Source organism: Puccinia triticina, chromosome 8A (genome assembly GCF_026914185.1).
Source record: "Puccinia triticina chromosome 8A, complete sequence".
Taxonomy (NCBI): domain Eukaryota; kingdom Fungi; phylum Basidiomycota; class Pucciniomycetes; order Pucciniales; family Pucciniaceae; genus Puccinia; species Puccinia triticina.
The window spans coordinates 3,618,911-3,631,793 of record NC_070565.1 but is presented as its reverse complement, the minus strand read 5'-3'; the positions used below and the strand labels follow the sequence as shown (position 1 = coordinate 3,631,793).

The window sequence follows — 12,883 nt, the reverse complement described above, 5'->3', positions numbered from 1 at the left end:
TGGAAGTGGGGTAATCTTTTGCGTCCTTCAAAATCTGCAAAGCATGAGAAAACAAAGCAGTCAGTCCAATGCCCAGATGTATAGTATCCATTTCGGTAGTCATGGCGGGCTCCTTAAGCGTACACTTGACCTCGAAACTTCGCGAGATCGGATGTGATGGGCCAGAGGCCTTACTTATAAGCTATGTGTGGCTGGTTCTTGAGATTCATTGACCCAGTGTTCCCCCATTGTAAAGGGCCCAACACGCGACCTGGGGCCAACCAAAAGATCAACGGGTTATAAATCTCAGCGTAAACTTAAAGAGGCAGGACATTCCTCGCAATGCGGTAATGAATTAAGGACTCTTGGCAAGTGGACATGGATCTCCAATTGGGTCAGATGTCATGAATGTGGTCGTTAGATACATAATTTGTTCACATGTATACAAATAAGGTCGTAAGTAATAGAAATATATGTAATGACAAAGCAAGTGGGATTCGAGCGTATTCTGCTAACGGACTGAATAGGATCAGGGATAGAAGACATAAGATTGCTTATGATCGCTTCAGAGCCGCGCTTGTGGATACGACTTGTGCAGACGAGAACCTGGTGCCAAGCAGTGAAAGAAACCAGGGATCAGTATGAGCAGTCTACGCGACAGAATCAGATGTTAGTAGGTCTCACCTCCGTAAATCGCGCTCGGAAGTTTGAACCTGTCCATGCAGTGATCGGCGGACATTTTGGGAGTGTTCGGCGCGTTGGATGAAGCTGAGTCTGTTGTTGTACAAGGATCCAGCACTCTCATGCTTCTTCTCAGCCGGGGCAGGAACGGGAGTCGGATGCTGCGATTTTTGGCTGGCGCGGTACTTTCTGATCAAGGCACGAGTGGCAAATTTGATCAAGTCTGGATTAAGGAGTGGAGGGACGAATCAGTTATCTGTCGTCATTTCTCGGGCAGAAATGGACATTATTATTGAGAGCGCACCCATTGGCAGGAACCATATCAAGTTCCAGGCCCATGCCACACCAACCCAGGATAATGGGATAGCCTGAACGGATGAGAATTCCATGGTTCCGAATACGGCTAGCAACGAGGCAACCGTTTGAGCAATGCAAAACGCGCCAACCAATGCCAAAGAGGGCCTCTCCATGAAAAACCAGCTGTGAGATCGGGTGATGAAGATCAACGCTTGGGAGATAATAGCCACTTGAAGGTAGATAACCATGTGCAGCTGAGGGTTGTTTGCCTCCTTCAAGGGTGATAGGCCGAAGTTGTCCTCAAAGAATGTCGTGTTCACAATAACCACAAACAAGAGAATGGTCGATAAAGCAAGGTGAAGGCCATATGCGACGGCGTATGTAACTGGAATCGTAAAGAAGATTTCAGTACATGTAGCTACAAATTATGAAGGCCACGGTTACTCACAGATCTCAGCCAGGTCCCAGTGATCAGGTTCGTTGTTGGGTAAGACGCGATCAAGTGAAATGGTCATGACGGTTCCGTCGTTCAGGATAGCAATGACCAGGACCATGAAAGGGGGGAAATCAAACTGGAAGGCAAAAGCCATGATGGCAAAGCCAACGACGATCCGGATGGTGACAGCGCATGCGTAGATAGAATAGTTCCTCATGCGCTGGAAGACGATTCGCGACTGTCGGATGGCGTGGACAATGGTTGATAGACCGGGCTCGGTGAGGACAATGTCTGCGGCTCCTCTGGCGGCATCAGTGGCACCCTCAACGGCGATTCCGACGTTGGCGCGGGCAAGCTAAAAAGTTGAGTAATAAAAGAAATGAACACCGCATTTTGAAAGAGTGCAGACATGAAAACCTGAACTTACAGCAGGAGCATCGTTGGCACCGTCACCGGCTGTGAAAGGGTAAATTGGCAATTTTGCATTTGGTTAGTTTTTGGTCGAGCATAGCAAATTTAAAGCACTCACTCATGGCAACCATGTGACCCAGGCTCTGTAATTTTTTGACGATATCATACTTGTGCTCAGGGTACACTCCAGCAAATCCATCGGCATCTGTGCGCATATGGAGTTTGTAAGTCAGTTGTTATCTGAGGGAGTCATGTTCAGAAAGAGAAACGCACCAAGAATCATACTATCTACCGATGAAAATTTGCTGCCAGGTGGCGGGCCCTCTTTAAGCACCTTGGACGCAAACATGTTGTCACCCAAGCCCAATCGTCGTCCGGTTTCCTTTGCGATGGCAAGTTGATCACCAGTGACCATCTTGACCTTGAGTCCGAGGCTAACAGCGTCGTCAATGGTTTGCTTGGTGTCATCGCGGGGAGGGTCGAAGATGGACAAGAGGCCAATGAGTTGGAATCCACTTCCAGGTCCTTCGGCGTTGCCACTCGGAACGTCTTCATACGCAACAGCCAGGGCTCGCAAACCTCGACGGGCAAACTCTTCAACATCGGCCTCAAGTTGTTGTTCGATTTGTTCGGTCTTGTTGTAAGTGCACAGGTCCATGATCTTTCCGGTCATCCCTTTGGTAACTCGGCGCATTTCTCCGGTGGCGATATCGATGTAGGTTATCTCGGTCCGTTTTGAAACTGGATCGAACGGTTTGAAGTCCACAAGCTTGATCCCTCGACGTGCCACATCAGCTCCGACAGTGCCGACCACACATCCGTCAATGGCATCCTGGTTCTCGACCCGGGAAGCGTACGAGGCCAGAATACAAACGTCCTCCGGTCCAACATCCGAGTATGTCTTGATGGTCGATTTGTCAATTGTGAGCTTGTTCGTGGTCAGAGTGCCGGTCTTGTCAGAACACAGGATAGTGACACCCGCAAGTTCTTCGATAGCGGTGATACGGGTGACAATGGCTTTGTACTTCGCGAGCTGTTGAGCGCCGACAGCGAGAGTGACCGATAAAACAGTGGGCATAGCGATTGGGATACCGCCGATGAGCAACACAAGGATGTTGTCCAAACCCCGGCGGTAAGAGTAGCGGAATGCCCCATAGAGAACGATGAGCTCTGCAATAGACCGGGAAATCAGAGGTCTGGTCTGCAATCAAAGAAGTTATTGAGATTACTCACCGAGTGCAATGGCAATGCCGATTGAGACAAGACAGAAGCCACCAATCTGTATAAATGAAGAAGAAGAAGAAATCAGCCCACTGCTCTGGTGCAACTCACAAGAGAGAGTCAATTAACCTTGGCCAACACTGCTTGCATGTGTCCGGTAGAATCATTTTCTGCACCGACCAGGGTGGCAGCTCGTCCGAAAAATGTGTTGGCTCCAGTAGCGCTCACGATACCCTCAGCCTCACCCTGTTTGCAGATGGATCCCGAGAAACACTGATCGCCGACTGATTTGGAAATCGGGAGCGATTCGCCAGTCAAGGCTGCTTGATCGATGCTAACGTTGATTGCGTCATACAAACGACAATCTCCGGGCACTACATCACCGATCTGGATAAAGATGACAATCAGAAAATCTTGCAATAGCTTGATCATCAACACGGCCGAATGAGTGAACCCACCTTGAAGGCAACAATATCGCCAGGGACTAGGTCAGCCGAGTCAATCTCCGACCAGCTCCCGTTGCGGCGCGCCTTTGCTTTGGGAGCAAGAGAGTCCATGAGAGCTTTGACTGCATTACCGGCGGATCTCTCTTCGTAGTACCCAATACCGGAGTTCTTTATGGACAAGAAGGTCAGATTTAACTTTCACGTATATTTCGATTCTGGTACATGAAATGACTTACAATGAGGAGTAAAGCCATAATACCAACGAAATCCTGCCAATCTGGTGGACGGTTTTCTCCGTTCGAGAGCGCAATCGAGACTACTGCCGCACCTTCCATGACCCATGACAACGGACTATGTAACAAGATCATTCCATGGTAAGTTCACGCAGGTTGGAATCGGATGACAGGAAAATTTAAACTTACTTCCACATGAAACTTAGGAACTGCAAGAACGGATTGACTGATTTTTCTTCCAAACGATTGGGACCAAATATTCCGCGTCGACGTTCGACTTCAGCGGCATCGAGACCATTTTCGCTTGTCCTAGGGGTGCAGAAGGAAGCTCGTCAGCAATTGGGACATTGGAATCACAGCTGATTCAGACACTTACTGCAACAGCTGCCAAACATCTTCAAGCTCTACTTGTTCGAGGTCGACCTTTTCGCGATCGTAAAGGTCCTCGGCATTCAACTGGATCGTCTTCATGTCAACCAGACATCGCGTGGCAGCTTTTTCCTCCTCAAAGGTTTTGTCGAAGTTTCGCGCTTTGGCTGGCATCTCAGAGTTCGTCATCTTGCCGGGATTCGATGGATTGTAGGTCGGAATTGAAGTCAGGATTTAAAAAATTCAAAAATAAGAATTCAGGCTCTGGCCGGTGGGTTGCTCGTATCAAACGCTCAACGCTGCGCGGCTCTTTGTGGAAAAGTCTATGATAGGTCAAAGTTTGAAGGCGTGTGAGGTCCCTTTACTCGGCGGAATATGTATGCTGGCGTCTAGCGCGAGGATTGAAAGATGATGGAGGAGGGGATCCAGTCGTGAGGATGGATGTGGAGGGCAAATGGGGCAGCTACATCCTCATACTTAAATATATCTTTGATCTGGTTTTACTTGACCAAGACTCGAAGTTTTGGTGAGCTGGTCACATCGGCCTACATTCAGTACGATGTGGATCCGTAGAAAGGTTAGTGTTGAATTGCTCACGCTCCTATGATGCATAAATAGTTCAATGCTGATCGATTGGTGATCCTCACCAGGCCGAGCAGGGCTGAGCATGAAGGCTGTCGAGGGATGGTGAATGCCGAGAATCATTAGAAGGATCCCAGAAAGCATATCGGAAGGAAATTTCCAACTGGAAAAAGGACGCGTTTGTATGGAGCCACACCTTCAGGTCCATGCTTCACCAGGCCGAAATTGGCTGAAGTCCCTCCTGACCGCGAAGCGCCCGCCTCCGAGGAGTCAAGAAGAGCTTCTACTGCCGAAGTACAAATTTATGTAATACCCTCCCAACTTAAGCTACCGACCGGACAAGCACAAGCCTCCCGGTGAGAGTCCGAAGGGCAGCCCGGACCGAACTTAACACAAGCGCACCCTCCTCGGGGGAGCGTAGCGACCTCCGAAGGAGGGACTTGCCTCTAAAGTCGCATGTCTCCTAGCTTAACACAAGTCCCCTCCGAGGAGGGCGCCTCCGAAGGAGGGGCTTGAATATTAGGGGGATTCAACGTTGGCCATGCATGACTTGCATATACTTTTGCAAGTTGGTTGTCAAGGCTTTTCCTCAACACCAACATTCAAAAAAAACATTCAAGCAGGTTTGGGGGGGTGTAGTACAATGTGACTTGCATGCACTTTTGCAACTTGGACACTGACTTGCAAAAGTGCATGCAAGTTGGATCTAGCCAACTTTGAAACCCCCTATTATGTCCCAAATTTTGCGTGAGGGCAACCAGCCATTTGGCTGAGGAACACATTACAACCCCCAAATCACCCACAAGCACTCTGATTCTGGTCACGCCTCTCAGACCATTGAAAAGCTTGTGATTTTTTGGTATATGTACGGCCCTCAAAGCTCAAGGTTTCCATAGCATTAGGAAGCTAGGGGAATGGATAAGTATTGGACATTGGAGCAATCCGCCCAATGCAGGCCCAGATAAGTTCTTGCATAGGTCCGGTCCTTATTGCATACACGGCATAAGGCATACAAGCTGGAGAGTAATTTCAAATTTTCTATTATTGTCTTTTCCAAGAAGCTTGGACAGATTTAAAAAAAAATGTTTTCAAAAATCCTTTGCAAATCACATATCTTTCATATATACTCGGAGTTTTCATTTGACAGGTGTCAGATACAGCCCAAGGCTAAATTGAAACCCAGAGCCATCATCCTTGAGAAGATGGTCTTGGAGTAGACCTCAGGAAAAACTGAGGCCCCAATTATAAACGGAATTTTGAGATTATTTTGAGATTATTTTGAAATTGTTTTGAAATCAAAACCAACTTTGTTTTGAGTTCTTTTCATTTCAAAATAATCCCAAATCTCTTCAAACACACCCGGGAGCTAACTTAACTAAGTCCCTCTCTTTGTGGAGGGGGGACGCCGTCCCGCAGGGACCCTCCGAAGGAGGGACTTATACACTAAGTGGACCCCGTGGCCTGAGAGAATCAGGAACTTGGCCTTTTTGAATCATGTGTAGCTTCATCAGATCACATTGTGTGATTGAGTGGTAGGGGAACAATAGATGCAGAAGATCAAGGAGAATCTTTCCACCTATTCTCCTATTTTTAGGGATATGTAATGACATTCAAATGCTTTTTTTGCAACTTAATCTAGTTGGCTATATCCCATATCACACATGTTGCACTGTACAGAATCTGGAATCCATGATGTTACAACTCTGATTACAGCTCAACAAGAGGTGTTGAGGATGGGAAAAAATAGTAGAAAGATAGGGACAGCTTGGGCCATCCTAGAAATGTAAACAATTTCAAAAATGGTGCAGAGGCTCATGAGGGAGAGTGATTCTAAAAAGGTCCCCACCAAAAGTCATAATTCTCTCAGGCCGCGGGGTCCACATAGCGCGTAAGTCCCTCCTTTGGAGGTCGCTTCGCTCCCCCAAGGGGGGAATTAGCTAAGTTAGACCCGGGAGGGGTGTTCAAGATTCCAGAATCTCAAAATTTGAGGAATCAAAATTTTGAACAGGCAGTATGCCTGTATGGTTGCCAGGCCACTGGTGCCTCAAACCCCCCCCCCCATTTAATGGCTGTATTGGGTTGGCGGAGCTCACTGGGCGGGGGTCGGCCAGCACATGAAAAAAATTACTGCTGCAGTGCCGATATACCCAATTGCCTCAACATTCCACAATTGGATCGCAGTCACTACAAAAATCCCAATGGCCTACCGTTACGAACACCTGCAGGAAAACCAAATTCCCCAGAAAACCCGGGACCACCAGGGGCAATATGATCCTGACCTTGGCGGCGGAGGCACGGGAAAAAACGCTTGGCTTTGATCTCGGCGCTGATGATCCAAATGTCCATGGAGGCGGCCGCGCAGGAAATGTCACACCATTCAGCCAAGGCTGAACAGGCAAGCTGTATTCTATCCAGCTTGCCTGTGTCACAGACATCCCGCCCCTGCCTGCCCACTCCGGCAGGCTACTTGCTCAGGGATGCACAAATGTTTATATGTGCACCCTGTTGTTTGAAGCTTTTCCAAGAGAATTTCGAAATCAAAAATCTTTCATCTTGATTTCATTTTTGTTTCAAAATTCTTTTTGAATACTTTCAAAATAAAACTCAAAAATTGGTTTATAATTGGGGCCTGAGCTCATATTTGGAACCAGAGCTGCTTGTTGACCCCCCGACCATGGCGCATGGTGACAGACCGCTGCCCTCTGCCCAAACGGAGGGGCCAACCAAGCACCAGACCGTTACACAACCTGCAAAGGACAAGAGGGCTGTGGGATACTCCAGCCAAAAGTTAATCTCAAAATCAAAAATAAACCCATACACCAAAAAAAAAAAAATGGAAAAGGTCCAACCTTCTCGGAAAAGACAATAAAATTGTAAATTGATACTTTAAAAACCGTGAGACTTTCCGTGATCCGAGAAAAACAGAATCCGAAGCGTCATCAAACTTTGCTTTACCAAATCTGTAAGTGCCCTTGCCAAAAAAGCTGCTGAGCAGCTTATTTATGGCCAAATTTTCCCAAATAAAAAGCAGGAGATGCCCAAGATGGGCAGCTACAACTGCCCCTCAAGGCATTTGAGAAGGACTCGTGGTTTATTTTTAATTGGGTGTTGAGTTTATTTTTTAGCATTTCCCTGCCAAAATTTGGATGTCCTCAGCCCGGGGGTCCGACTTTACACGTAAGCCTCTCCTTCGGAGACGCTTCGCGCCTCCTTGGAGAGGCTCAGTTAAGCTTGGCATGTCTCGCCCTACAGGATCGAGACAAATGGCAGGGAGGACCCTACGCTCCCCCATTTTCCCCAATATCTCCCTGTTTCCTTTTGATTCATCCCACGCCCTTTGCACCATTGGAATGGCAAGCTTCTTAGCTTATTTTAACCCACTTCAAACTCCCCCGTATCCATCCCCCCTTGTAAGAAACGTCCTGTAAATGTTGTTACATGGTGGATTTCTGTACCCAATCCCCCCCTTTGAGCCCGCGCGGGCTCAGGGAATTTCAAATTTTGAGCTCAAAAACCACTGGATCACCTCTCCAGAACCACTTCACAGTAGGTGGAGTGGGCTAGTAATTATGTGTGTCAGCTAGGAAAAAACTGTGAAATGGAAGCTAAGATTGCAGGCTACAAGTCTGTCTACTCAGATTTTTTTTAAACTAAAAACTACATTTTTAAAAACATTTTGAAAATAAAATATGTGTTTTTTTGCCAGAAATTCTCGAGTCTGTTGGGCCAATGGTGTGACTTTAGAGGTAAGCCTCTCCTTCGGAGACGCTTCGCGCCTCCTCAGAGAGGCTTTGTTAAGCTCGAGCCCGGACGCCCAAAAACTAGCCGGCCACGTCAGTGTCCAACAGGCCGCCCGAACCCGGCCGGGTTCAGGCTGGGCGCTACACAGTTGTACAATGAGTCACACGCGCCAAGTGCACCCTGTATTTTCAAAATCAAAAAACATCATCGGTCCCCAGCGTTCAAGTCTCAACCCAGAGTCAGTCAAGCACCCAAGGAGTGGTATCGAGCAATCAGAAACTCAGATTCACTACCATATAACAAAGACCTGGTTGCTGAAACCCTCCAATAACTTAGCACCCATATATTTATTCCTAACTTCATACTGTTATAAGTTCGTCTTTTACTTTACACTATTTTAGACATGTCTTTATTGCAAAATATGATCGATGTATTTATAAAACACTTAGCCAACCAGGACAACCAAACCAGTCAGAATCAGATAGAAGCCTGAGTCATAACACATGACTTCACACCCGACTGTTTTATATTCAAGTTAAATTGGCAACTCTACATTAATACCCTTGTGCATCACCATCAACTGATGAACGCGACCAAAATTATTAGCAGTCGTAATTGATAAACGACCAGTATTAATGAGGCCTTGGCTGGGATTTCAAGTCCTCAGTGAGATTATGTGGAATTGAAGGAATTGAAGAAGATATGATTTCTGCAACATGCTGAATCAACCGCTTTTGCCGGTATATGTCTCTATGCGTACCCTGTGGATGGCAACACGGTATAGATGTGGTCACTTCATTGGCGCAGATTTATAAACTGAAGAAGAGAAATTGTTTGACAAACCTTTGGGGTTTTTACTTTGCCAATTCCATAAATCCCGACACATCTCATCCAGTTCGCGCTACAAAAGAGATCAAAAGTTAGATCTGGGACGAATGGTAATGCTGCCGTCAACAGGAGAAAAAGAATAGCGCACAGGTGCATTGAACCCGAGTTCTTTCCTGGCCAACGAGGGATCGGCAGTAAGATCGGGAACATCTCCTGCTCTTCGGCCGATGATCTCATATTTGAAATCGAATCCAGTAGCTTTGCGCATTGCCTCGATCACTTGGAATAAGTAAAGCAAAGTCGAGAGCAGACGCAATTCAGTGAATATCATCATCGTAGACGTGAGCGGAGTGGTTATTGAATATATTCAGTGTAATGCGACATGTCTTACTTTCAAAAACACTCTGGCCTCTGCCCTTTCCAAGGTTGTATGCTTTGTACTTCCCGCCACTCGTGCCGAAGGCGGATTTGAAACCTGCACAAGGTGTACTCCAGGTCGAGTCTTTGGTAAGACCATCCAATGCATTGATATGACCACCAGCAAGATCCATGACTGGTGAAACAGAGGCAAAAGCAAGCGTCAGAAATTATCGAAGGGGCAGTGAAACTAGAGAGAGTTGCAAAGTCTATGAGAACAGGGTAGAAGTAGCTTACCGTGGATGTAATCACGTATACAACAACCATCGCGGGTCGGATAATCATTGCCATTGACTTTCAAATCGTGTGGGATCTTGCCAACAGCCATCTGTGCCAAGAGGGGGAGTAGATTCCCCGGTTTTCCAACCGGATCTTCGCCGATCAAGCCCGATGGGTGAGCGCCAGCTGGATTGAAGTATCTCAACGAGATTGCTTTCCATTTTGTAGGCTGAGAGTCACAGAGGTCTTTGATGATCAATTCTGACATCATCTTCGTTCTTCCGTAAACTGACTCTGGGGCGAGAGGAGTCGTCTCCGGGATCGGGATCGTCGTCGGGGCTCCATAAACGGTTGCAGATGATGAATATACCAAGTGATGGCAATCGTGTCGGTTCATGACCTGAATGTAAGCAAGCGGCAAAGCGTCAGCAAAACTGGTTTTCGAAATGCACCCACAGTGGACGTACGTCTAACAAGTTAATAGTCGCAGTGATATTATTCTCATAGTACTGTATTGGTTTTTCTCCGCTTTCACCGACGGCTTTGTGTGCAGCGATGTGAATGACGCCCCAAACCTTTTCACTTTGAAAGATCTTCTCGATGTCCGGCTTGTTGGTGATGTCACCCTTGTAGATGGTCACACTGCTGTAAAGTTTGTCTTCTTCTGAGGCATCATCTGGCAATTCACTGCGAGCGATACGGGAGACGCGATCGATGGCCGGCGGAAACGAATTGTGAAAGCTATGACGTAGATGAACGAAACGAAAGGATTCAGTAATCGGTGATCCGAAGAGATGAAGTCGGAAGGGACGCTTTGTACGTATTTACGATGGGGTTGTATTGGATTGAGGATGATATTGATAACGAACTTATCGATAGTTATGACTTTGTATTTTTTGGTTAATAAACAGCACAATAACACGTGACTGCCAATGTATCCTGCACCCCCCGTCTACAGTGAGAATTATCATGAACATCAAACCAGATACAAAATCAGGATCAATTCTCGAAAACAACCGAGCACCTAAATGGACTTACGACTAAATTGAGACATCAGCCGGCGAACATCGGCGATAAGGTAATTCATCAGTGCTCGGGATTGCTGAGTTTACTTTTCCAGCCAGGCTCACCCAGGATAGTTTTCCTCGTTTCCGGCATGGTGATTCTGTTGTTCGACTGAGTAGCTTCAGAGGTTGTGGTATGACAACGAGTATTCTGCAATCAACGAAGGCTTGCCGTTCACCCTGGGATCTGTGACGATCCCCTTCACCCGAGGCTATCCCCGCACCCGTACCCCGCTTTTCGACCTCGACGGGGGACTGCCCCATGGGGCCATGTCCAGATTGACTGACAGTCCATTTTTTTGCTCATAATTGAAAGATTTGATGAGATGCTCTTACAATGAATGCTCTGTAGTGTACAGGTTGTCTTAGCTAGCTGTAAAGAACTTGTCAACACTGTATGGCTTTTTCGTTTGAAAACTAAATAATATTTTGATTTTTACTAGATTTTTGAGAAGATAACATAAGATAACAAAATAAGTCTCTTGAGGGAAAATAAAACAAGACTGATGCGTCACTATTTATAAAGGAAAGTACAACTTTTAACGAGGGATTTTCTACTAATCATAACTTATCATAACTAAGACAACTGTTTATTAACACATCTTGATCTGTTTTGAACTGAAGCCGTAACCAAGCGTAACCTAGAAGATTGTACATAGACTTTACACTTTGTATCTTTTTATTTATTTTCTTTATACATGTTTTTTTTTTTTTTTTTTTTTTTTTTTTTCGGTGTTTCTGACCTGAGTTTGACAAAATGATCTGCCTTGTACCTCATAAATTTACCCGGATCATCTTGTTTGAGGGAAGTCTGATGGGAGTGATGCCAAATTCGTTATGGAATTTCTTGATGTATGGGAGCATAGTTTCGGAAAAATGCCCCGCTCGTATCCAAGAATTATCCGCCGTTGATCCATCTCTCCATGTCACCAAGTATTTGTGAGTTTTTGGATTCGGGCGTCGATATCCTATGATGCTTTCTATTTCATTCTCATCATAGAATAATTCCGGAGCTACATTGTGCAAACTGGGAGCCGGGGGTCCTTTTCTTCCTGGAAATGTTCAAGGGTTTATATATGGAGCAAGCAAAGATGAATGAAAAACCGGGTGAATTCTCTTTAATTCCGACGGAAGAGAAAGGTGATAAGCTTCGCTTCCAATGGACTTAGCAATTCGGAAAGGTCCCAGTTTCTTAAAATCCAACTTCCCCGATGGTCGTTTTGTTGCTATGTTCTTCCGCAACAGCCATACCCAATTGCCTTCTTTGAATTCCGGTCCCTCTCTAACTCGTTTGTCAAAATAGTCCTTTTGAACCTTCTTTGATTGTGTCATGAATTCCTGTAAGGAAATCTGAATGTCAGTCAATTTTCCCACTAACTCTTCTGCTGCTGGAACTACAGAACCGCCTGTGAGGGAATTAATCCGAGGATGGAAAGCAAATTGAGCGAAGAATGGCGAATATCCCGTTGATGCTGAGGTCGAAGAGTTAAACACTAGTTCTGCCATTGGCAACAACTGAACCCAATCATCTTGTCGATCCGACACGAAATGCCGAATGTATGTTTCCATAGTTTGATTTGTTTGCTCTGTCTGTCCATCTGTCCGCGGGTGCCAAGCCGTGGAAGGAGCTGGTCGAATCCTTAGAAGACGTTGGACTTCTTTCCAAAACCTGGAAACAAAGATTGCACCCCTATCTGACACAATTTTGTCGGGTAATCCGTGGTGCCTAATAAATCTGTCCAAGAATACATACGCGAACTCCTCAGCTGTCCAAGTTTCACAGGCCGGAATGAAATGAGCTCCCTTTGTTTAATGGTCCACTATGACCAATATCGAGTCGAATTTCATGGAGTCCGGAAGCTTTACCACAAAATCAATGCCAATGACACTCCAAGGACGTTGTGGAACAGCCAAGGGGACCATTAGGCCGGCGGGGCGTTGCGTTGAGTGCTTTGATTT

General features: G+C 46.2%; 2 protein-coding genes across 2 annotated transcripts; both read right to left on the bottom strand.

Annotated features, from left to right (window-relative positions):
- Positions 1-533: 533 nt before the first annotated feature.
- PtA15_8A334 (uncharacterized protein) lies at positions 534-4,262 on the bottom strand (the record flags this gene model as incomplete). The annotated part of the gene is made up of 10 exons (XM_053171753.1): positions 534-585; positions 664-883; positions 965-1,342; positions 1,406-1,748; positions 1,821-1,849; positions 1,923-2,009; positions 2,078-2,974; positions 3,038-3,083; positions 3,155-3,412; positions 4,113-4,262. The coding sequence occupies 10 exons, from the start codon at positions 4,260-4,262 to the stop codon at positions 534-536; spliced, it is 2,460 nt and encodes an 819-aa protein (XP_053022985.1).
- Positions 4,263-9,146: 4,884 nt separating this feature from the next.
- PtA15_8A333 (uncharacterized protein) lies at positions 9,147-10,947 on the bottom strand (the record flags this gene model as incomplete). The annotated part of the gene is made up of 8 exons (XM_053171752.1): positions 9,147-9,157; positions 9,240-9,297; positions 9,373-9,503; positions 9,616-9,777; positions 9,879-10,199; positions 10,444-10,601; positions 10,730-10,799; positions 10,899-10,947. The coding sequence occupies 8 exons, from the start codon at positions 10,945-10,947 to the stop codon at positions 9,147-9,149; spliced, it is 960 nt and encodes a 319-aa protein (XP_053022984.1).
- Between the last annotated feature and the right edge of the window lie 1,936 nt (positions 10,948-12,883).